Here is a 24931-nt window from a genome sequence, read left to right as displayed (position 1 = left end):
GTCCTGCAGGGTGACTGGGGAAGGTCTTGTGGGGTAGGTGGAGGGCCATGTTGCTGTTGGAGATTCTGGGCTGAGGGTCGAGTTCCTCCTCTAGGTCATCCTCTGGCCTAGCCTCTGTTCTGTTACCTAACACTACAGGACCCTGGGCAGACCACTTGTCTCTGGCCCTGGTTTCAACTAGCTAAAATAGTCTCTCCCTCTTGAGGTGGTTGTAAAGGTTAAATTAAATGATGCATGTAGAGTACCTGGCACGCAGCAGGTTGCTAATGAAGCAGGGTGACACGGTTGCTGCTCACTGTCAGCGCCAGCATTGGGACAGGTATCACTATTAAGAAACAGACCGAGAGAGAAAACCGAGCCCGGAGCCTCAGGTATCATTCAGCCTGCAGCTGGGTGGAGCGCTTTGCGCATGCGCATCAGAGACCCCCCCAGCCCCGCCCAGCCTGAGGTGGGCTCCCGCGGTTTCTTTTGGCAGCTCTGATGTCTTCGGCACGCACCATCCCTACCCCTCCCGGGGCACACTGGCTCTTTTTCAGTTTCCTCTTCTGGCTTGGGCTGCAGCCCCCTCTGGGGGCTGAGAAAGCAGACGGCGACACGGCCACTCAGTTGGTGTCTTTATTTATACTGGTCACCACTTCCCTTGGGGAACTGTTGAAAAGGGAGGCAGAGGGGCGGAGCGGGAAGCCGCGGCTGGGTCGGCCTCCATCCAGTGGAGGCTGCCGGTGGGGAGGGCGTCCTAAATGGAGTGATCGGGCCAGCAGCGCTGGGTGGGCTGGCATGTGTCACTCAGTGACTTCAGACCACCTGAGCCCTTGTGTCCGGGAATGAATGCCATAAGGTGGAAATAAAAAATCACAAGAAAGTGCACACAAAGCAAACTGCTAATGTAGGGGCAGCCAGCAGTGAGAAGCCAGGTGTCTAGGGTGGCCACCTGGCCACATCCCTACCCCACGGCCCCATGCCAGGCTGTCGGGCCGCCAGTGCCCTCTGGAGACAGTCTCTGTTGGCTCAGAGGCTGCTGGGAGCCACAGACGTTTGTGGGGGGAGAAGAGCCCAAAGCGAGGCAGCACCAGGTCAGCCCAACGCAGGGCTGCATGGACAGTATCAGAGCATCTCTTTGGGGGGGCTCTGAGGGGTGTGAGACTCGGGGGAGGGGTACAATCCAGCACCTTTCTTTGGGCAAGGATGAAGGCTCTCTCTGGACTCTTAAATTACCAGGTGAGGGTGAGAATGCTGATTAGCGACAGAGCCGAGGGCATGGGCACAGGCCCCTGGGGTCCCTCCCCGGTGCTCAGGCCCCATGTGTGGAAGGGACCCACAGGAAGGGCCGTCGGAGCCTGAGCAGCTCAGCAGCCCAGCCAGTCGGATTTGATGCTTCCAACCTTCACGCTCTTCAGACTTTGGTTTTCCAGCTTCAGGTAATAAGCACCCTTGAAGAAATAGCTGTGACCTGGGACAGAGAAGGAAAAGAGACTGTGACCACCCATCCTGAAATTCTGGCACTCCCAGAGGATTCCTGGGAACTGGAAAGTCTGCCTGGCACAGGGAAGAAGGTTTTGAGCCAGAAAAACCCTTCTGGGGCCGAAGGAAGGGAAATGCCCTATGGGAGTAAGGTCTATGATGGGTCAGAGACACCAACCTCTTAGAGCTTGTGATGGATTAAATTAGATAATATGCTGTTAGGAATAGTGAGAGTACTCCCCTTGGCACCATCATCAAACCAAGCATTTTCCTACACCCGAAGTGGGCAACCAGGAAGCGTCCAGCCCTCCCAGGCCCACAGATGGCTTTTATTTGGCTCACAGGAGTTTCTTTGTTTTTATCTTTCATTCTGAGTAAGTTGCCAACATGTAAACATCTGGAAATGTCACAGGAATATAGATTTCTGGCTTCTTTCTAAAATAACTAGAATATCTAAGAACATGAGATCAAAATCTGTGCAGGCTGACCACTGTCAGAAGCTGCAAAGCAACTGGGCCCTCCTGCACACTCGCTGGTTCACTACAGAACTCACTACTCCCTACTGTCTCTGCCTCCTCGTCTCACCTGTGCTGTGTGGCCCATCCAGGCTTCAGAATCTGTCAACTCCCCCTCGTATATATGATCCTACTTACTTTGTTTCAAACTCTAGCACACAGTAGGTGCTCAACAGATGTTCAGTTGAAGATAATCCTTAGCCTCACACCTGACAGCACACTTAGCCTTGCACCTGATGGTACAGTCCTTCTACTTGCTCACGTAGGACCTCTGGCCGCTGGAGTTCAGAGCTACGTGCTGAGCATATAGTAGGGACTCCAAAGGATCTTTGGTTCTATCTGGCTCAGCAAAGGAACAGACAGAGAGCCTGGCAGAGTTGGCCTTGTCCCCAGTGGAGCGCCCTTCTGCTGATGGGAGGCAATCGAAGGCCTCTTGCAAAACCCCAAAGGGCCTGGACCAAGCCCCAGAATGAATCCAGGGCACCAGGCCATGTTGCTGGCCCCCTAAGGCCTCCCTCCCTGCCCCCACCCTGGCTGGAGGCCCTGCAGCTGTGTGAGGGGCCTTTTTAGGTCTCACTGCCTTGGAGCCTGGCTGGGGGAACAGAGGTCAGGGGTCTGGACGCCTTCCCAGCACTGGGCTGAAGGGGCTGGTTTGTTTCCTGGGGCGAGCATGCCGGCCCTGCACAATGAAGGAGTGTGTGCTGGAGCGGAATGGGGGCCCCCCCGGCTGGGGGTGGGGAGTCCTCGAAAGCGGACAGAGGCCTGGGGAGCTCACCACCGCCCTGCAGGTCCACAACGGCATCCAGGTTGTCGGAGATGGCGTTCCAGGCATCGGCGATGAGCTTGGGAAAGCCGGGATCCATTTTCTTCTTTACCTCATTGTATCTGTCAGGAAAGAGAACGAGACACGGTGGACCAGTAGGCCTCTCGGAAGGCCACCTCCCCGAGATCTGGAAGGGAGAGAGGACCCAGAGGATGGCTCCTGAGGGGGCCTGGGAAACCCTACCTGGCCCTTCCAAGAGGCACCCAGAAAGAGGGCAAGTGCCAGGAGTCGGGCCAGGGTGTGAAGCCCAACACCACCACTCGCTAAGGACATAAAAACAATCTTGTGATCTCTGCCAAACAAGCATGCAAAGTGTCTGCCTGTCCCTGAGCCTAGGACTTGGTAGGTGTCTGGGAAATGTTAGTCCCTTACAAATCCCTGCTGCAGTCTCAGGAGCACTGGCCCGGGGCCCATGGAAGGGGACCCACCCCATAATTCTGTCACTGTGTAGTTTGAACTGTCAGGTGGAGGTGACAACCCACATCCTGGGAGATGACGGTGGCTGGGAGGGTGAGGCTACAATGCAAGGTGGTGGGTGTGAGCCAGGCCTGTTAGTCACAGGGCGGACTGCATGCCACCTCCGTCCCACCTGCTGCTGCTGTCCCCACCTGCGGCTGCTGTCCCCACCTGCGGCTGTTGGGGTGTGTACTTACTCAGGGCCCCACCTTTAATTCAGGTAAATACCTGGAGCCTTAGCTGGCAGGCTCTTCTCCCTGACTCTGCCTTCTTAAATTTTTTGGAAAACTTTTTAGATGTTGCGGTCATTTTGACTTCTTTGTTTCTCCACCCTCTCTCAATCTGTTTATTACACTCTAAATATTTAACTAGCTCCCACTCTATGCCTGTGGGTATCTCAGTCAACAAGGTCAAGTTGTCCCTCAAGGAGAAAATTTTCTAGACCCCTCTGTGTTTGAGTCCTATCTTGGAGGGAGCCACGCTGTCCTCTGTGGAGCTTCTGAGCCAGTTCCTTTCTTCCCATGGCCAGCTCCCCTGGGGTCCCAACTTCTCCTCTGGCTCCCTAGGACAGGGCCCATCCCCCTCAGCCCACCACCCCAGAACTGCCATCATTTCAGCCACATCATGGACCTTCCCTCTTGCAAAACCTACTTCTTCACGACTTGGGTTACCAAAACCAAGCTCCCTAGCTCAAATCCCAGCACTCCCAGCTGCCACCCCTCCACTGACCCCTCCAGTGACATCGCCAAGGGTTATGATGGCTCCAAGGTGTGTGGCCCATGCTTGAACTTGCCCTCATTTCTCTCATTCTCCCCCAGCAAACGGGAAGAGCAGGAATTAACCCCACTGTATAGATGAGGAAACCGAGGCTGAGAGAAGTGAACCCATTTCTTCTCATCCAGGAAGAACACAGTAGGATGGCATGCCATGTTGGCTTGGAAGGGGACTCTGTGTCTTCTTCCCTTTTCCCCTCTGCGCCCGCCATCTTGAACAGTGCTGCTCATGGGCTGGCACACTGCCTGGAGAAGTTCCACGGGTGGTTCTCCTCTGCAGCGTAGAGCAGGTATGAGGATATTTGTGTTCCAGCTTCCTAACCTGTGTGTCTTCGACCTTCTTGAGCGTCATAAGCATGGGGCTGAAAATAGCGCTTACCTAAAATGAGAAATTCGGGTGCCATGCACAGCTTCAGGCCAGGGTTGGGCACTAGCCCATAAGGACGGACACCATCATTTGCCTCCAGTGTATTCCAGTCACTTTCACTCTGTTGTAAGCTCCGCGAGGACACTGCCTCCTGGCACCTCGCTAAGTGCCTGGCACATAGAAGAGGTTGCATGTATATCTGTGGGCTCAGAGGAAGCTTCACAGTATTCTGGAAGCTACTTCTCACCTTCCATCACTCAGGGGCTCTCTTTCTCTCCAGTAAGTTCTGCCTCTGCAGTCTCAAGCTCATCAATGACCTCTTCTGAGAGAGATGTGTCCTTTGGAAGCCCAGCCCAGGGCCTCTGAGCAGCCCTTCGGCTCCATCCCTTCCACAGAGAACTCAGGGAGCTACCTGGGTAGTGCAGGTGGTCCATCTTGGCCCCTGGCTTTAGGAGGAGGTGGGCTTGATATGGAGAAGGCCTGGGAGGCAGATAACTTTGCCTGGAAACTCAGCCGGGCACTGCCACAGCCTGTGAGTCAGCGTGTGTGCATGCACACTCACACTCACACGGGAACACATCTGTTATCGTGTGTCTCCACACACACGGTGCCTGGGAGGGGTGACTGTGGAAGTCCTTCCAACACTTGCCAGGAAGACTGCAGGGCTTCCCGATTCTAAGATTCCTATTTGTGTGATCCTATGCCTCTCGCCATCCAGGGTTCTCAGATCTGAGACTCGGAGCACCTGTGCAGCTGAGATGCCACTCGTAGCAGGTGGGTGTGGTTGGGAGTGTCCCAGGGCCTGTGGGCGGAAGGCCCACTCTGTGGCTTCCTGGCTGGCTGTTTTCCTTTTGAGGCCTGAGATATCAATCAGCTTAGGTCGCTAAGTGTCTTAGCATTCCACCCTGATGCTGGCAGGCTGGGGACATAAGCAGCTTTTAAATCAGGGCAGCTGGGGCAGGAAAGGGGGCCTTGGAGGAAGCAGGATTGTTTGGGGGATGGCAGATAGCATGTCCCTCTGAGGAGCTCCTGGGTAGGACCCAGATGTAGTGACAGCCACAGAAGAATGGGACACTAGGGGGGACAGGTTGGAAAGTCACCCCCATAGCCTTCGTGCACCAGTCTGGCCTTCCTAAATGACCAAATGAACCAGAAGTCACAGCGGAGAAAGCAAGGGGCGGGCAGAGAGGAGAAGCCACCACCCTGGCTCTGTCCAGCCTACTTCTTTGGGCCTCAGTTGTTAAGTGTCAACAATTGTCATCAAACTCCGAAGACCTGGGCTGCCTCTTGCCAACCAGTCCTGGGCATGGGGCTGTCCAGCCTGATAGTGGCCTTTCAGAACTGGACCCTTCTCTTCAAATGACCTGGAGCAGAGAGAGAGCCACCTGCCTCCAAACTGTTCCCCTGCCAGTCGGCTCCCACAGCCGCTGGGCCCGTGGTGGACACTCCAGAGAGTTCCTGCTGCTTCTGCGGGTTCCACTGTGGATCCTGGCTCCTGTGAGCGGTGGCTGCCTTGGCATGTCCCTTCTGCCACCCCTGCACTCTTGTGCCCACCTCTTGGGACTCCACTACATCAGGGGCAATGTAGACTAACTAGTATGGTCTCTGGGAGAGCCAGGGTTCGAAGCTTCACCTGTCACCACATGGCAATGGGACTTTAAGCTAGGTGTTTAGCCTTTCTGCAAAATGGGAATAATATCAATCAGTGTCTCCCAGAGCCCCTAGAACAGTGTGGGGCACACAGTGTCCACAGGAGCAGCTGTTATCTTGTCTTCATTTTGATTCCCTCCTTCTTCAGTGAGTCACCCGAAGAGACGGGCTCCAGATTGGACTCGAACCCATATAGAAGGCAGCTACGAAGGCCAGGAGATTCTGACCAGCGTTATGCCAGCTGTGTGCACAAGGATGCTTCACTCCTTGGTGACTTCTTAGAAGGGATGCAGCCCTGGCAGGTCAGAGGCCAGAGAGGGGCATTCATGGCCCACTGACCTCTGAACTTGACCCAGGAGGCATCGAGCCACAGTGTCTTCTCGCACGCAGTTGGCTGTGCTGCTCCCCTGCCCACAGCCTCCCATACCTCCAGAATTTGTCTCCAGCAAAGATGTACGTCTTCTTGTTCTTGCTCCAGTTGAAGGCGGCGTCCACTTTCTGCACATCAGGGGGCAATCCCAGGCTGGTCAGCGGCTTGGGGTAGCCTCGCTCCAGGGTGCTGGCAGAATAGACCCAGTACTCATTCCCTGGGGTGGAAGAGAGGATGCGTTGGTGGCTGGTGCCAAGTCCCCCAGGCCAGGCTGTCCCTCCCATCATCTGTCTGGCACGGGACCCCACAACAGCCATTTTCAGTGGGGAAGAGCTTCCTGCTCGCATAGGGGTTCAGCGCTGGAATTGGGCCCCACACACAGGGTTTTGTAAGTCAATTACAGAATAGAGAAAGTGTCAGGCTGAAAAGGTAAGTGTGAGTCGGTGAGTGAGATGGAACCCACAGAGTGTCATGCCTGCCACAAACAGGCACATGCCCTGACAGCCAGCAGCTGTTCTGGTCAGGACCCAGGGTTGCCGTGGATGGAGAGGGGAGTTGGCTGGGGGGAGAACGGCTACACATGGTCTTGATGAGCCTCCCACACTCTAGAAAGCCTTCGCTGAGCCCCACCTCGGGCCAAAGCAGGGACCCATTTGGTGGCCCCGTCAGAGCCCGTACCTTATCTGCTCCTAGCAGCCTGGGGATCTGTCTCCCTGAGCAAAAGGGCAGAAGCTGCATTCCCAGAGCCCAACAAAACCCAGGACATAGTACACGCTCAAATAAATGTTGAAGGAACCAGGCTTCCCACACTTCAGCCGTGTGCACCAGACCTGATAGATTTTTCTGTTTCCAGAGACTCCCTTGTGCTACTATTTATTTATAAAGTTTTGCTTTCAGTGAATTCCACTGGAAATCTTTAAAAATAAATGTCTTAAAAGAACTTTAGGGGACTGCCTCAATGTCATGTATCAAATAATCTTTTCCTATACTAACTACCTCTGTTCAAAAAAACAAACAACAACAACAACAAAAACGTGTAAGCTAAAAATGAAAACCGGCAGTTTTTAAATATTCGATCTCAAGCACCCGCCTGCCAAAGGCTCAAAGAAAGATGTCAGAGACACACGGGCTCTAAAATGAGATTTCTTCCTTCTTGAAAAGGAAGCAGAAAGATGGAAAGATAATTCAAAGGAAAGGAGATGTTTCTATGGGGGTGAAGCTCTTTGGTGTCAGGTGACAGATGAATCCCATGCTCTGGGAAGCGTTGCCGAAAGAAGGAGCAGAGGCACACACAGGTGCCCGGGGACTGTGGTCTGGGCAGAGGAGAGGGCCTGGGCCATCCCACACACCTGCAAAGAACACGGCCTTCTCCTCCTGCGGGGCCTCGTACACAGCGTCGATCTTTTCCGGGAGCTCAGGCCAGAATGTGGCCACCAGCAGGGGCCCCATAGGCTTGTCACGTGGATTCACTGTCCGCCAGATGAACCTGAGGACAGGAAGAGGACACATCTTAGGAAGCCACACCTCCAGTCACTCAGGAGCAGCTCTGACCACATGTGCCTCCCCAGGCCCACCAGAAGCACCCCAGTAAGGCTCCTATGATGCGAGGGGGAGACAAGACCAAAGGCAGGCTGGAGAAGCAGGGAGGGTTTGGCAGAGTCCCTCCGCAAGGTGCTGGGGCTGAGAAGAGCCCCTTTGCTCCCTGCCCCCACTTCCTCCAGGAAGCCTCCTCTGGCTACCTCGGCTGACACCGTGTTCTTCTTTTTCTCAGCTTCTCAGAATCATCGGTTCTAAGAGTATCTTATCTTATCCACGTCGTACCAGACACTTTACGTGCCTTGTAAAATTTAATTCTGAAAAAGAGTCAGTCTAGTTTGCACACTTGATGGTCTACCCGGCATCTGCTATCTATTTCCCCATCATCCTTTCTCTGAAAATTCACATGTATGCCCCACCCCTCTCCACCACCACCAGCAGCCCCCACTGCCTGTGACCCAGGCGCTATTCTAAGAGTAGATGCTGATTCGTCTAAGTCAATGGTCCTCAGAGTGTGGGCCCTGGGCCAGCAGCAGAAGTATCACCTGTGGATTTTTTAGAAATGCAAATTATTAAGTCCCCCCCCCGCCCCCGAGATCTATAAAGCAGACTCTCTGGACTTGTGGCTGAGAATTTGCATTTCCGTAACCCTTCCAGATGATTTTAATGCACACCAAAGTTTGCAAAGTTCAGGTCCCAGCCAATCAGAGCCCACCATTCCCTGGCGATGGTTACTGACTCAGCAGCAACCATGACTCATGTTGGCACAAGACAGAACAGATAACTTGTATCTTATCATCTCACATCTAGATGTGGTGTGTGTGTGTGTGTGTGTGTGTATCTCTGCTGGATTTGGGGACCCTTTCACTCCAATTGCACTGGCACTGTTCTCTTAACCAGGGGAAGACCCAGCCTTGGGATAAAAGTCAATGTCAAGAGTGGCACTGCACCAATACCTCGAGTCAATGACCCTCTTCTGCCCCTGGAAGCAGCCTTACCCCTGGACACTGTATCACATAAAAGCAATTTCTCTCCACTGCTTAAGCCCTCATGAGTTCGCAACCGGAGTGGAGGGTAACTCGGTTCCTTGCAGCAAAGCCTCCTGATACAGGAAGGTGTCATGACCCTTATTTGGCCAATGAAGCTCAGAGAGGTTTTGGACTCTGAAAGCCAAGTTGAATGACCCTGCAGTACCATCTTCCTGCCCTCCCAACGTCTAGCACTGATTTCTGCATATGTCCAGTGCTTAAGTATTTACTCATTAATTCAATGAGTCCCATCAAAGTCCTTTTGGAACAAAGTGTGATGTGGCAGGTTGTGATGGCTCTGGCTGGGCCCCTCTGACCTCTGCACACTGCTCAGGGCTTCCTGAGCAAGAGCCCCAGGCTAAGGGCACTGCAGGAGGGTACGGTTCCCACTCACCTCTTCCCCATCCCACCAGGGGGCTGCAGGGTGGCCCTGGGGCCTGATGATGCTTGATTCATCATTGCATTTTGGACCCCGGTTCTCTTTGCCTCTGCCATCTCCCTCCTGGCGAGGCAGGGAGGGAGGGCATCTGCACCCTGGCACCTGGCCCTGTGCCTGGAGCAGAGGAGGCTCTTCACAAGTTCACGCTCCCTGTTCCTCCCTGCGTAAGTCAGGAGCTTTCACATGTCCTTAGAGAGGCTTTGCAATTTTCCCTGTCTCTTGCAATAACCAACCGGTCACCCCATCGCCATCCATCAGAATCCTGCTTCCCCTTAACGCCTGTTCAAAGGCTGGCTCCCCTGTGAAGCTTCCTAGGTTGTCCACAAAAGCACTTTGCCAATGCCTCTGCAGTCTCGTTCCTTTCATTCTGTCGCATATGACTATCAGTTTTTTATGCCTCTATTTCCCAAACCTGACTGGTGAGGCACAGGTTTTAATGTGCATCAGAACTATTGCAGGACTTTGCTACCATGCAGATTCCAGAGGGACCTGCCTTCAGAGGGTGCAGCCAAAAAGCTGGGGGCAGAAGCCCACCTTTTTAAAAAATAGTTCTGTGGATGCATAATGGTCGTTCAATAAATTGCATACATTTAAAGCACAGAATTTGATAAGTTTGGAATTATGTTTACCCTGGGAGGCCATCACCATAATCAGAAGTAGAAATATATTGATCACCTTGTGCCCACTTAGCCTCGCATCTTTCCACAGCTGACCTCTGATCTGCCTTCTGTCACTGTAGGTTAGTTTGCATTTTCTAGAATTCTATATAAATGAGTTATATAGCATGTACTCTTTTTTTTTCAGGGGGGCAGTTACTGGGGATTAAACTCAGGGGCACTCGACCACTGAGCCACATCCCCAGCCCTATTTTGTATTTGATTTAGAGACAGGGTCTCACTGGGTTGCTTAGCACCTTGCTTTTGCTGAGGCTGGCTTTGAACTCGCGATCCTCCTGCCTCGGCCTCCCGAACCACTGGGATTACAGGTGTGCACCACTGCACCCGACTATAGCATCTACTCTTGCCTAGCTTTTTTTCACTCAGGATAATCATTTTGAGATTCATCCACACTGTAGTGGACATCACCTCTTGTTAATAGATTCTTTCTCATTTCTTTTAATTTCAATTAATTTCTTTTAATTTCTGAGGAGTAATCCACTGTGTAGGTATGGCACGATTTCAGACACCCACACATTTAGCACTGATGCCCCAGGTGACTCTGATACAGGAGGCATATGGACCTCCCTTTAAGAGCACTCATCTAGATATGGAGCAGGGCCTCTGTCCCCAGTGCAGTCCTTCCCCGCCCTCCAGCTACGAAAGCCTCCAAAGTAACTGGCATAACAGATGCCGAGAAAATAGTGGTCAGTAGTAATAGTTAATGTGACTGAATACACTCACTCCATGTCAGGCATTGTTCTAAGCACTAAGCCCACTGAATCCCTATGAGATATGTTGGAATATTATCATCATTTTATAGATGAAGAAACTGAGGCACAAAGAAGGTACTTAATTAAGTTGCTATGATTAGGCAGCCGGCATGTGGCATTAGCCAGAGTTCATCATCACTTCACCCTACGAATGGGTGAACAGATAGAGCCATCCATGGGTGGAAGGAGAGGGGATAAGGAGTAGGTGGTTGGCTGGATGAGTGGGTGAATGCATAGATGGATGAGTGCAGGTGAGTACGGGTGGGTGGACGGATGATGGAGAGAGAGATGGACTCTCTAGTGAGGACCTAGACACTGCTAGCCATTATCCAGGGGTGGAGGGCATTAGGGCGATGCTCAGACCTTAGTCAAGTGAGGAGGGGCCTTTACACATAGCATGAGGGATCTGGTCCCTCCCTGCCACCCAGAGCAATTAGGCTATTTGGAGATCAAGGCCATTCAAGAAGGCCAATGGTAGCCTGGCTTGATCTAAGTTCTCCCCTCCATTTCACTTTGGGATGACCCCGTACACGGCCATCCATGCAGCTTTGCCACCCATCTTTTAGAACAGACGTTGGGTGTGGCCACGGGATTTGCATCAGTGAAATATTCTCAGACATGATGTAAATGGAAGTTTTCAATGTCCTTGTGTGGTGGGATTTGGCCTCTTGCACCCTGTCATCTGCCACTAGTAGCCACTGACCCCAGAAGAACAAGTGACATACAGAGTCTACCTGACCCCCAACTGCACCTGGAAGCCTAGACACCCAAGACACCCACAGAGCTGAGAGTGCAAAAGAACTGCTCGTGTGGCCAGCTACGGACGTGCGTGTTGTGACACAAGGCGAAGACTGGTCGTCCTGGGGCCCCCAGGGGGGTCCTCAGTAAAGGACGGGGACACAAGAATAAAGGAAAGGGGCAGAGGACAGAGGGCAAGAGGGACTAGACGTAGCTCCTACACTCACCGGTCCTTGAAGAAGAAGATCTCACCACGGATCTGAGCGATGCCATCAAAGACAATGTCCTGTTTGCAGATCTCAGGAGTGACAGGTCCCAGTGTAGGGGTGGGGCCGGTGCCAGTGTCAATGTCAGTGTCAGGGGAGACCCCTAGGGGTGGGAGGGACACCTGAATTTAGATTCTCCCCCGCTCCAAGGGTTGTCCCCAGCAGGCTGGACCCTAAGGCTGCCCACGCATCTAAGGCTCAGAAAGAAATGTCCTCTGGTCCAGTGTTGGCCCAGGACTGAGAGGGGAGTGGAAAGAAACAAAGCTCACACACTCTGTCAGTGCTCTTCGTTCACGTCACCTGAGTGGCTTCTCGCGCTGCGTCCCCAGGTGAGGGTCATCACTATTCCCAGTTCACATATGAAGGAACGGGGGCCCAGGAAGGTTGAGACACAGGGGCCAGGATTCAAACCTAAGGCTCAGGTTCTTATGCCGCCAAGAGTCAGGGCAGTCAGGGGGCTGCTTGGGTGTCCAGCAGCAGGGGTGTGGCACTTCCTCAAGGGCGATGCCTTTACTCTCATGATAAGCAGCCACATTGGAGGACACTGAGTCCAGAGAGGTAAAGACTTGCTAGATCTCCTGCAGCTGGTCAAAGACAGAGGCAGCTCTGGACCCTGCACCTCTGGGTCCAGATCTTGGGTTCTTTTCCAATTGGATGTTCCCCAAGCACCACTGCACAATTGTGGCCTGGTCCAAATTTTATATACATATACATACATACCTATCTCTCTCTCTCTCTCTCTCTATATATATATATATATATATATATATATATATATATATTTTCCTCCCCAGTACTGGTGATTAAACTCAGGAGTGCTTATCCACTGAGCCACATCCCCAGCCCCTTTTTATATTTTATTTAGAGACAGGGTCTCACTAAGTTGCTTATCGCCTCACTAAGTTGCTGAGGCTGGCTTTGAATTTAAGATCCTCCTGCCTCAGCCTCCCCAGGCGCGGGGATTCCCGGTGTGCACCAAGGACCACTACATTTTTAATTTCTTTTTGTAAAGAAATGCAGTGACTTTTTAAACTCTAGTTAAATTTACTGTGAGCAGATAACAAAAAATGAATCATTGATATCAGGGACTTGTGGTTATACTTCTATTAAATAAAATCATATTAAGAAGACTAGAAACTTCCACTCCTATCTCATGAAGGTCTCTCCACACAACGGGAAACTCCAACTTGTGGCCAACCAACTCTCCTGGATTCTAAACCCCCCTGGGTTGCTTAAACGCGGGGGACCTGGAGCCTGAAAGTTCACCGTTCTCAGGTCACAGTTTACTCACATAGAACATGGAAAGCCCTGGAAATAGGGAGTCCGAGGCGTCTCCGGGAAGCACAGCTTTGACCCACGCCAGGACCAGGTCCCCACACTCCTGCCTCCAGCCCTTGTCACCAACAGTCCTGGCCAGATGGGCCTTCCTGCTTCTCACACCCTGGGCCCCCTCCCAGGTCACATGACTCCCCAGGTCCCCAAGCTGAGAGTTACCGTAGAGTTCCTGAATGCCCTTGATGTCGTCCTGCGACAGGCGGAAGTTCTTGGTGTAGGTGTAAATGGGGGCCATCAGGGCCCCAGGGTCCTGTGAGTGCTCCAGCCCCATGGCGTGGCCGAACTCGTGAGCTGCCACTAGGAACAGGCTGTACCCTGAGGGCCAAGGCAAGGGACAAACAAGGAAAGATGAGACTCGAGTGAGACTCGGCCCAGCCAGGGGGACTGGGGCGGACATTCTCAGGGCGGGGCGGAAAGCCCTGGAAGCGGCACTCTGATTTCTCATGTCCTCATGCTTTTTAGTAGGGTCATCCAAAGTCCCCATGGCCTGCTCCAGAGAGGGCTGCAGTGTCATACAGAAGGGAAGCTTGAAGCACCTGCAAATCCCCTTTGTTAAAGTTCAAAGTCCCATGTATTAAAAATTGTGCTTCCTGTCTCTTTGTGTCTCTTTAAAGAGGAGGAACAAAACCTGCTCCTAAACTAGGGTCTCCAGAGAGGTAGGAGAGGGGGGCTGCTGGGCCAGCCCCGGGCTCTCTGACTCCTGCCCCAGGGAGAGCAGCGAGCGCCATTTCCACCTGGCCAGGCTCAGCAGACACGCCCCAGGGTGGGTTCACTGATGCCCACCCCCCAAAAGATATGTTCAGGTCTTAACCCTGGGAACCTGTGAAAGTGACCTTATTTAGAAATGAGGTCTTTGCAAATCAGGTCACACAACATTAAGGTGACCAGACACTGGAGTGGAGTGGCCCTTGATGCAGTAGGGCCCACGCCATGACAAGAAGAGAGACGGAGACGGCACGGAGCAGAGGGGAGAAGGCCACGTGATGAGGGAGCAGAGAGTGCCGAGGGGCAGCCTTGGGGGCCCTACGGGCACCTTGGGTTAGACTTCTAGCCTTCCAGAAGCATGAAAAAAATCCACTTATGTGGGTCGAAATGGTATAGCCACTTTGTTGTGGCAGCCCAAGGGAACAAATTCAAAGTCACAGTCCAGGCAACAGAGAAGCCCACCCTCAGGTGCACAGCAGGTGAATCAGGCATGTCCACAGGCTGGTTTGGGCCAGCCTGTGGCCCTCGCCAAGCTCCCTCTCATTGTGAGGAAACAGACATGCTGACCGAACCCAGCAGGCCCTGGGCCAGCCCTCTCACTGGTCATCGTAGGCCCTGCAGCCTAGAGTGGACACAGGGCCCAAGCACACTGTTCCTCAGGGAGGCTGTGGGCTGTTCCTGGTCACTCTCTCACCCCAGCCTGAGGCCTGGAGGGTGGGGTTATCCCAACTGGCTGTGTCCCCAGCACAGACAGGGACCACCATTCACAACCTGGCAGAGGACAGCTGATGGGTCAGGATGGTCTGGCGGCTCAGGGAGGGACTCCTTTTCCCTGCGGTCTGCTGCCTGCCCAGCCCCTTGAGGCTCTCAAGTCAGAGTGGGGATGTGTCCAGGGAGAATCGCCCTCTGGGACTCCACATGCTGTGGTAGCCTCAGACCTGGAGGTGTGGCCGAGGTGGCAGGCAAGGTCTGGAACCCAGGCCAGCTCGGGGGATGCGAGGGGTCCTGTCTGGAGGCTGCGTCTGCCCACCTGAGGGGCTGGGCAGGGTCTCTGCTCTAGGTGCAGGCCTGGGGTATGTGTCCCTTACGGGGGCAGGTGGGTGTCCGGGGGCAGTGTCGATGCTGGAGGTGTGGAGGGAATGTCCATCTGCCCAGTGAAGGGCCTCCTACCTTGGTCGGGGCAGAAACCCCACTTGCGGTCATCGTCGTAGTTGGCCGAGGTCGCACACCACATCTTTCCGTCACTGCGGCCGGCGCTGGTGCAGCTCTCGTGCTTGTTGCCCAGGAAGGTGAAGGGGAAGACACAAGGGGCCCCTTCGGAATTCCCTCCAACAGTGGACATGGCTGTGGGCAAGGTGCATGGGTCAAGGTCACCAGGGGAGGACAGCATGATGCCGATGTCCACAGACCACGCTGAGACACCCCAGGCGCGGCAGCCAGCGCTCCCCAATCCCTGCGCCAATCACCCTCTCTGCCGATCACCCTCTGCCGGGGGGCCACGTGCTGCCCCCCAGGGGACCCAGGCCCAGAGAAACTGAAACTTGGAGAGATGAAGAGCTTGGCCAGGGCAGGTCCTGTTAGGAAGTGGCACAGGCTCAACCCTGGCTGCCAGATCCCGGAGCCGGCACTAGCTTCCCGGGGCTGTGAACCCAGGGGCAAGACACCAGGAGGCCGGGCAGGGCTCAGGGTCCCAACACGCTCAACGAGAGAGCGACCCCACCAGACCCCACCAGCAGGGTCCCACAGGGACCAACCTCCGGGTCAGGGCTGGAGGAGGGCGGGATGGAGAGAGGGACATGGAGACAGAGAGACTGAGGGAAAGCAGGCCAGGAGGGGCCGGGCGGACAGAGGCAGAAAGAAACACCCAACGTGACAGCTGGTGTCACCAATTTGGCTGAACTGTGGTGACATTTGGGTGACACCAATTCTGCTGGACTGCGTGAATGCCTCACGGGGGCTCTGACTTCTGCATCGGAGCCGCCAAGGACCCGGCTGGCACCCACCCTGGGGAGGAGGTTGGGGTGGTCAGGCGGGTTTCTGAGAGACAGCAGGGTGCTGGGCCCTGTGGGCAGGGGAGGAGGGGACACCCACCGGTCTCAGGGCAGAAGCCATACTTCTTGTCGCGGTCGTAGTCCTCGGTGGTGCCACACCAGCGGTAACCGTCCGTGCGGCCCTCGGTGGTGCAGCTGTTGTAGGAGGTGCCCTGGAAGCGGAAGGGGAACTTGCAGGGCTGTCCGTCGGCGTTGCCACCCATGGTGAACAGGGCTGCGAGTGGAGGAGAGAGGGTGACTGAGAGAGAGTCCCCTGCCCGGGCACTCACCGGCTGGCTGCCGCCTGCCAGGTCACACCAGCGAAGTTGCTGTGTTGTTAAAATTCAAACATCTCCTCTGCTGACGGGTAAGGAGCCGCTTCTCCAAGCTCCTGGAGAGGACCCCTGGCCCCCTGGCCCCCCTCGTCCCTGCCCTGGGACCTTGTGGACACGAGCCAGGAAACGCATGTCACTCAGCAGGGCCTCCAGAACCCTTCCCCAGTCCTGAGTCACCATCCATTCTGCCTGGTCAACACCCACTCCAGGTGGATGCTAAACATGCCACCCATGGTGGGCATGTCCCCATGTGTCTCTCCATCTGGCAGACAGGGACACTGAGGCTCAGAGAACACTGGGTTCCAGAAGTGTTCCTGGTCACAGGAATAAGGACACGGATGGAGACTGTAACTGACAACTACCAGCACACTCATCTCCATTCCTCTCACACACCATCACATGCATGGGTGACCCTATGTGGCTTCACCTCCTGTCAATCAGAGGCCCTCTCCTGGACAGTCCCTCTGTGGTCCCTGCAGGAGGGAGAGGAGGGTCAGGAGGAGGAGGCTCTGCCCTTGGGAACTTTTCCATACACCCTCCAGGCTCCCGCTCTGGCCTCCTGGGGCAGCCATGATGGAGAGCTGGGGAAGAGGGTGGGATCCAGGATGTGGCCTCTCCCTCTCTCTCTCTCTCTTAGGTTCTTCTCCTGCTCCCCCGTCCCCTCCTCTGTCCCAAAGCTACAAAATGGTGTGTCTCTGGAATTGCCAACTAGCAAAACCACAAGTGCGTAACAAGGACCATCTGTGCACAACGGCGCCAGCGGTGACCTCACCAGTCCCAGTTAACTCCAGCATGGCCAGGAAGGAGCCTAGCCCTCCTCCCACCACGGAACCCAGGACCCTCTCCCCACTGTTCCACTCTCCCTGAACAGGAGACACTGTCCCATCATGCCAGAAACCATGGCACCTCAGGAAGAGAAACACACAGAGTCCAGAAACTGGTGGCCTCAGATGGGGGGAAAGGTGAAGTGTTAATTCAACTAGGTCCAGCCCCAGGCCTCTGCCACCCAGAAAGCCCTTGTCTCTGCTCAGATCCTCCCTCCTGGGTCCAGTCCCCAGTGAGGGGGGCGGGAAGCAGACCCTGAGTCAGCAGTCAGGAGGGTCTGAGTAACAGGAACCCCAAACAGGCACGTGGTGCAGGCCCACACCTGGCCACAGACCAAGTCGACCGCTCGTGTCCAAGGCAGGGAAAACCCTCCCAAAATTATGAAATACAGCGGCTTTGCCTCCTCTTCTTGGGGACCCCCTGTTCCATTAGAACAGCTGACTCAGGGAAGGTTAGTGTCACCTGCATGTCCCCCCAGGAAATACAAGATACAGAAAATGTCTTCTTTAACAATTTCTGGCTTGTCATGGTCGATGGCTTGAACACTTACTTAACGCAGAGTTTAGCTTTGGTAATAAAGTGTAAACAGGAAGACAATTCGCAAGCTGTTTGCTTCTTCTGTCAAGATGGACGCTGTCCAGTGCAAGTCACAATGGGGACAGAGACACTCCTGGACAAGTACAATTATAGCCCCAAATGATGAAGACACTTTATAGGAACTGAAGATACTTTATCAGATGGAGAAGGAGGTAGCATTTAGACCCCCACTTTCAGATTTTTCTACCATTTTCCCCAAATCTTCTGGGCTTTTGATCATGAGAATCATGGAGCATGCTGACTCGATCCAATATGGAAGACCGTAGACTTTTTTTTTTTTTTTAATTTATGAGTGTAAGGTGTGTCAAGGATGGTTTTAGAAAGGATTGAGTCAATATCGTTACCCTTTTTTTGATCCCGTTCCTTCTCGATGGCTTCAAAGATCTCTGAAAATGTTATTTCAAATGCTGACAAAAACACACCCAAAAATATCAAGTCAAGCTTGATGTCTTCGTCAAAACAGAGATATAAGCTGGACCATCCGGATGAACAGAAGGACAGAGTCCACAAGAGCCGGACAGCGGGACTGCTAGCCTGCATGCACGAGCGCGCGCCCACACACACACACACACACACACACACCCTGCAGCTCTGTCAGCGGGACCTGTGCACGAACAGTGGCTAACAGTCTCAGGGTTGCAGTCCCCAGCCACGTCAGGTTCCAGCTTGGTCTGAGACCTGCCTCCCATCCTTCAGCTAGACTCTCTACCCCACCCCAAGCCTCTTCCCACCCTTGGAGCCCTCAGTCCTGACTGGAGTGTAGAAATGGTCCCACAGAGAACCACTGGCCACGTTAGTAGTTCTAACTTGATTCTCACATATGTTAGAAAGAATAATCAACACACTAAACCAGCCACTTCACAAACAATGATGCTAACCGTGGCCTGGAAACACATGCACTGGTTGAACCAAACTGGGACGTAAACACGGTTTCTCAGCCAACCACAGATCCCATATACAACAGTGGTCCATGGGGCCACAGCTCCTAGTGACATCGTCACCATCTCAGCACGGGTAGGTACAGCTTACGATTTCACACAAAGTGGAATCGCCCAACAATGTACCTCTTAGAGTGTGTCCCCATCATCACGGGACACCAGCCTATGATGACACAGGTGAGAGAGACACAGCAATGGCTCAAGTCGGGACGGCCTGGGCTGGGGTCCTGGGGGGACCCTGGTTGACAGGCCTGTGGGGTCTGGAGATGGGGCCGTAGCAGGGAGCCCCCGAGGTTGGGGCCTGCAGTGGAGAGCGGGCTGCTCACCTTCGTGGGGGCAGAAGCCGTACTTGCCGTCCTTCTCAAAGTTGTAGGTGGTGGAGCACCAGAGAAAGCCGTCGCTGCGGCCCGCGTCCGTGCAGCTGGTGTACTCACGGCCATTGAAAAGGAAGGGGAACTTGCAGTACTCGCCGTCGGCGTTCCCGTACTTGACGCGGACCACTGGGGAGACACGGGGCAGGGTGGGGGGTTCAACCTCCTGGCTTTCTTTGGACACCAGGCTTCCGAGTCCCCAGGGCTGTGACTTCCCTTCCCTTCCATCCACAGGTCCCTCGGAAGCAGAGGGGAAGCCCCAGGTGGCTAGGGAAGCCATGGTCCTGTTGCCAGGTAACAGGAAGCTGCGGGGGGGGTGGGGTCGGGGTGGGAGGGCGAGGAGGCCTGGGGCAGGCCGAGGGCCACCATCTTACCTTGCCCTTCTCCCAGGGTCCACAGCTCGTCGTCGTCAAAGTGGGAGTCTCCCCCGACCCCCGTGCCCGGGGCGAAGGCATGAGCCAGGAGCCCATCCTTGCCGTCGAAGGGGTAGCCGTCGCCATGCTCTGGAACACACGGGCCTCAGCTTCTGCTTACCCCGTGGACCCGGGGGGCCCGTCCCTACCCACGTCTGCACCCCTGCACCATCTTCCATCTGTCCCCAGCCCCTGACCCACTGGGGTGACCCAAGGATGGTGAACACAGGGCATGAACGGAGAGTCTGTGGCCTGACTCTCACCATCGTCTGGTCCACACGACCCCCTTCCGGGCACCACCTGCCTTCACTGATTGTGCTAACCCAGGGATGCTGCACCCCCCCACAGGCCTACAAAGCCACACCCATGTCCTCGCCACTGACTCTCGCTGTCCCTAGGGTCTACCCTCCTGCCCACACTGCCCTCTTCATAGTGTCCCTTCCTTCATGTCACATTGTCACCCACATTCACCGCACTCACCCCCGGGCCTGCTTTGCTACTGAGGTCTAGCCCTCTAGCACGTCTACACTGATTTTGTGCCTGTCCCCTGGACCCATTGCCACACCACCCACCTTCACGTCTATGTACCGTCAGTGCCCGCACCACCAGCCCAGCGGTGGCCTTGACCCCAGCTTCCAGCTGCTAACTCCCATGTCTACACTGCTCCAGTGTCTGACCTTCTAACTACAGCTTCTTACGGGGCCATCCACCAGGATAGCCACTAGCTTCATGGGGACCTTGAACACTTGAAATGGGACCTGTGTGGCCAAGAAACTGAATTTTCATTTTAAAAAGTCTTTAGTCATTTCAATTTAAATAGCCACGCGCACTCAGAGCTGCCCTTTGCACAACAGAGTAGCCACTCAGGGCTTCCCCGGCTCCAGGTTCACACAGCAGCGCGTCCATCCCCTGTGCTCCCAGCCACGGGGCTCTGATGTCTGCCTGTGCTGTGCTGCCCCCGCTAGACGACCCCCGTGTCTACACCGGCTACTGCGCACCTGAGTCGCCCAGGATCTCAGGTCTCTCTGACGTCCATGCAGCCCCCTCATTGCTACCCACCCTCCAGCCCCCGCCAGCCCCCGCCAGCCCCTCTTCTGCCTACCCCAGCGGCCAAAGTTGATCATGATGTCAGCCTCTCCGTCATGGATTCGAGAAAACCGGAGCGGGGTCACGGAACTCCAGACCTGGAAGGCGCGTGCGAAGGCATCGTCCACCGTCTCCGGGTCCAGATCAGGAGTGTAGCCAATGATCCTGGAGGGGTGGATGGGCAGGTGAGCACGCAGGCGTGTGTGCGAGGGTGTGCAGGTGTGAAGTGTGCTTGTGTGCGAGGGTGTGCGTATGTGAAGTGTGCTCGTGGGCAGGTGTGTGTGTCCGTGAGCATGCAAGTGCATGCATGAGCACAGAGGCTTCCCTCTGAGCTGTGTGATCTTAGGCAAGTTTTCTAACTTCTCTGTGCTTTATTCCTTTCCTTTGTGATGAAGCGATCTGGCACCAGAGCCCACACTGGAACACAGCCTTCCTACCCCAGGGCCCCTCCAATAAGAGTAACAACTAATACTTATTAAACTCTTGCCACAAGTCAGACTCTGGAAGACTTTTATTTATACTCCATCTAGCTTAGTCCCACAATTAACCCTATGAGGAAGAGTTTTTAATGGCCCATTTTATGGAGTAAAAAAACAACATTTGGGGCCCCCAAAATTAAGAAGCCCAGCCTGGCGCAGTGGTGCACGCCTGTAATCCCAGTGGCTTGTGAGGCTGAGGCAGGAGGATGGTGAGTTCAAAGCCAGCCTCAGCAAAAGCAAGGCACTAAGCAACTCAGTGAGACCCTGTCTCTAAATACAATACAAAATAGGGCTGGGGATGGGGCTCAGTGGTCGAGTGCCCCTGAGTTCAATCCCTGGTATCCCCCCCCACAAAAAGCCCAACACCCCCTGGTTAGTGAGTGTGTGATCTGAGTCCAGGTCTGTCTGACTCCATTTACCAAGAGCCTTGCATGCAATGGTCAGTCCTGACTAAAGAGACCTCGTGGGTCCCCTGAGCGGAGAAATCCAGGCCCAAGGACACCCTGTGTCCCTCAGCCCGATGGCCCTGCCTCCCCCAGCCCTGCCCTGGCACCTGTAGGTGATCTGGTTCTTGTCCCACTTGGGCTTTCGGGGGAAGAAGTTGTAGTTGGCCACGTCGGGGTTGCCACACCGCGGCTTCCGCATGGTCTCGATGGTACTCTGGTCCAGCTCGCCTGTCTGGGGCAGCCCGAAGAACTTCTGCATCTTCTTCAGGGTGTCTTTCAGCACAAACAGGTTGCAACTCTCCTTAGGGCAGCCGTAGAAGGTGTTCAGGTATTGCTGGAGGAAATGAAGAGTCGGGGAAGAAGAAGCCACAGTCAGGTAGGTATCACTGACCAAATCACGCTCCAGGGACCCACCTCCAGCGCTGAACCAGAGCTGTCACTCACTTGCTGAGTGACATAACAGCTGTAGAAAGCACAGGCCCACTACTGTGCAGGGAGCTTTCTATGTGCTCTAGCATTGAAGTCATTAAAGATCGACACATTCAATGCTCACAGGAATTGCAGATATTATCATCCTCAGCATAAAGACAGGAAAAAAATAAAGCACAGAGAAGAAAGTTGCCTACAATCACACAGCTCAAAAATGGCAGATCTGGATTCAGGACCAAGCCATCTGACTCCAGAGCTCACAGTGGAACAAAACCTTCCAGCACCTGTCCTTTACCCCTGTCATCTCAGCTAGCCACCTACAGCTGGTGACTTAGGGATTGTTCTCCTCCCTTTTCTTCACCAAGAGCTTCAAGAGTTATGAGTTTGAGCTCCAGCAGCAGACAGAACCTGGGTTCAAATCCTGGATCTGACATTTTCAAAAACAAAGTGGTCCTCTTCTTCAGTGGCTCTTGCCAAAGGAAACCCCAAACCAAACAAGCCCCTGTAGAGGTTCAGGGACCAGCCGATTCATTTATCAGATGAATGCATGAGGGTGTCTATCATTTGTCACTCCTCAACTACTGCTGGGGACAAGCCGATAAACAAGACAGGCATTTCTGGTCTCGAAAGTTCAAATCCCAGTGCAAGGTAGGGGAGGGGGGCTGATGGATCACACACAAATAAATGTGAAATTGAGTAAGTGCTAAGGTCCATGTTGGAGAGGTGAAAGGAGCCAGGAGATCTAACATGACCCTAACCTCATTGTGGGTAGTCAGTCAGGAAAGGGGTAAAGAGAGTCTAACAACAATCACTGTAGGAGAGCAGCAAGGGCTACTGCTTACTGAGTGTTCACCAAGTGCCAGGTACCTACACTAAGTGTCTACACCATGACTTCTCCTTTCACCCCAAGATGGGTACCATTATTACCCTTGGTTTGCAGGTGAAGAAACTGAGACTCTAGAAGTTAAATCAGCTGCTGGAGATTATCAAGCCAGCTTGGCCCAGAGGTGCATGCCTGTAATCCCAGCCGCTGGGCAGGCTGAGGCAGGAGGATCTCCAGTTCAAAGCCAGCCTCAGCAAAAGGGAGGCACTGAGCAACTCAGTGAAACCCTGTCTCTAAATAAAACACAAAACAGGGCTGGGGATGGGGCTCAGTGGTCGAGTGCCCCTGAGTTCAATTCCCAGTCCCCCCCCCACACCAAAAAAAAAGAAAAACTGATTACCCAGGGCAGTTGGTTAATGTACTCCTTGACTTGAGGCCAGGGAGTCTAAGCCCAGAGCCCCTCTTCTTAAGCACTGCTCTGGGCAATCCAGATGTGTACTTGACGTCAAAGGTGTGAACTCAGAGACCACTGTCATGGTCCACAGTCCCACTCAGGCTAACCAAAGGGCACATCACTATGCCAACCTGAAAAAAGTAGACCTCTGAACATTTAAGATCTCCCACTGCACCCATCCAGGGGACAGACGGTGTGTGTGTAAGGAGGGGGGGTCAGGGGTGGAGTCACATCCTAAAGGTGCTTGGAGTGGGCAGAGGGCATTGGATTCCTGTTCTGCACAGATTAGGGCAGAGGCTGGCTGGAGGGTAAGGGATTTCGAGGGTGACAGAAGCAACGGGGAGACAGATGTCCGGTGGTCCCTGAGTGGGCCACAGCCCTCCGTGCTTTCAGAGCGAGGGGAGATGCTTTTCTGCCGCCTGGCCCACGGCTTATGCAACGCTGAGGCCAGGATGCTCAGCGAGCCAAGAGCGCGCGCTCGCAAAACAACATCTGAGCCGCAGCTCGGGATCTCCTCCAGGAGGGAGGCTCCTGGCCGCTCTCCGACCCCGGCAGGGCTCAGTCCGCCCCCGCCCCACGCGCCGGGCTCACCCGCGCCTGCCACTCCCTCCCCCACCCCGCCCGCCCGGGCCGCCGGGTCCTCGCCTGGTCCTCGCCATCGGTCTCCTGACCCTTGGAGAAGTTCGAGGAAACTTTCCGTGGCTCACCCCTTGACCTTTCTTGCCAACTTGCCCAGTAAACCAGGCGAAAAAAGATGTGCCCGGTTTCCCTCCTGCCCCAATTATGTGCCTAGGAGTCCCCTGGAGCCGAGCGAGGACCAAAGATCCCTCTCCAGAAGTGTGCCCAAGTTCCCAAGAGTTTGCTAAGCCCCACTCTGGTCATCCTCCTGTGTGCAAAAGTTCATGCAAATGATCCGCCAAAGCACCACCTTTCCCAAGTCCCCCGTTTGCAAAAGGGACCTCGTAGGCTGTTTGCCAAAGGCCTATCAAGATGCCTGCCAAGGTTCTGATGCCGGCTCCCCAGAAGTGTCCAAGGGAGGTGTAGGAGGTCTGCCCCTACCCACCCCCCAGACACCCAAGCACTCCTTATTTGCAAAAAGAGCCCTTTCCAAACCTTTGTCAAAGCACCCACCCGTCTCCCCCTGTCCCTCGGCCTGGATGTTGTCCTTACTGCCCCCCCCCACGCCCCCATGTGTCCTGAATATTGCCAAGTTGCCTCTCGGAGCTGGGTCCACTCACAAAGCTCTGCACTGTTTACAAACCCAGCCCTCCCTCAGCTCGCCGAGGACCCCCAAGCTGCTTCTGGGACCCTCCCCCGCGCCCGTGACCCCCGCGGGGGACCCCCATTCTTTGCTTCCGAAGTTTGTTTAAACTTGGCTCCTGAGGCCAGCGCAGCAACTCACCACCGCCAACTCTTTGTCCGTCTTGGGGGCGACATCGCCCGGGAACTTGATGATGGGGGACGGCGCGGCGGCGGCGCGGCCCAGCAGGCAGCCCAGGACGCAGAGCGCCCGCAGCGGCCGGGCGAGCGCGACCCAGGCCCCTCGCGCCGGCATCGTTCAGCTCCCGGGCCCCACGCGTCGCCCGGGGGTCGCTGGCTCGGTGCGTGTGGCCGCGTCGCCGCGGGGCTGGAGCTCGCAGCTGCAGCGCAGTCCCGCGTGCAGGGGGCTCGCTGGCTGGGTCGCCTGGGCGTCGCGTGGCTCAGCCTCTCATGGTCCGGTCCCCGCGCTCTCAGCCCGCGCCGCGGCCCCTGGTCTCGCAGGTCCCGGCGGCCTCCCTTTTGTATGTTTAAAGCCCCAGAGGCTCGGCCTCCAG

General features: G+C 54.8%; 1 protein-coding gene across 1 annotated transcript; it reads right to left on the bottom strand.

Annotated features, from left to right (window-relative positions):
* Positions 1-601: 601 nt before the first annotated feature.
* Positions 602-24676, bottom strand: Mmp2 (matrix metallopeptidase 2). Its single transcript, XM_046435159.2, has 13 exons — positions 24520-24676; positions 21519-21745; positions 20503-20651; positions 19362-19490; positions 18943-19116; positions 15983-16156; positions 15062-15235; positions 13346-13501; positions 11813-11954; positions 7765-7901; positions 6473-6632; positions 2752-2861; positions 602-1450 (listed from the first exon to the last, which is right to left on the bottom strand). The coding sequence occupies exons 1-13, from the start codon at positions 24670-24672 to the stop codon at positions 1347-1349; spliced, it is 1989 nt and encodes a 662-aa protein (XP_046291115.1). The 5' UTR covers positions 24673-24676; the 3' UTR covers positions 602-1346.
* Positions 24677-24931: the final 255 nt, after the last annotated feature.

This window comes from Marmota monax, unplaced genomic scaffold, assembly GCF_021218885.2.
Source record: "Marmota monax isolate L192 unplaced genomic scaffold, Marmota_monax_Labrador192_F-V1.1 WCK01_AAM20220418_F8-fsc00024, whole genome shotgun sequence".
Lineage (NCBI taxonomy): Eukaryota > Metazoa > Chordata > Mammalia > Rodentia > Sciuridae > Marmota > Marmota monax.
This window is presented reverse-complemented; position numbering and strand designations above follow the sequence as displayed.

Coding starts and splice junctions, on each gene's coding strand:
- Mmp2 (XM_046435159.2), bottom strand. CDS start 24,672: ATGCCGGCGCGAGGGGCCTGGGTCGCGCTCGCCCGGCCGCTGCGGGCG. Junction 16,157..18,942: donor CGGCTTCTGCCCCCACGAAG/GTGAGCAGCCCG, acceptor CTCCACTCGCAG/CCCTGTTCACCATGGGTGGC. Junction 2,862..6,472: donor GCTGGAGACAAATTCTGGAG/GTATGGGAGGCT, acceptor CTTTCCTGACAG/ATACAATGAGGTAAAGAAGA.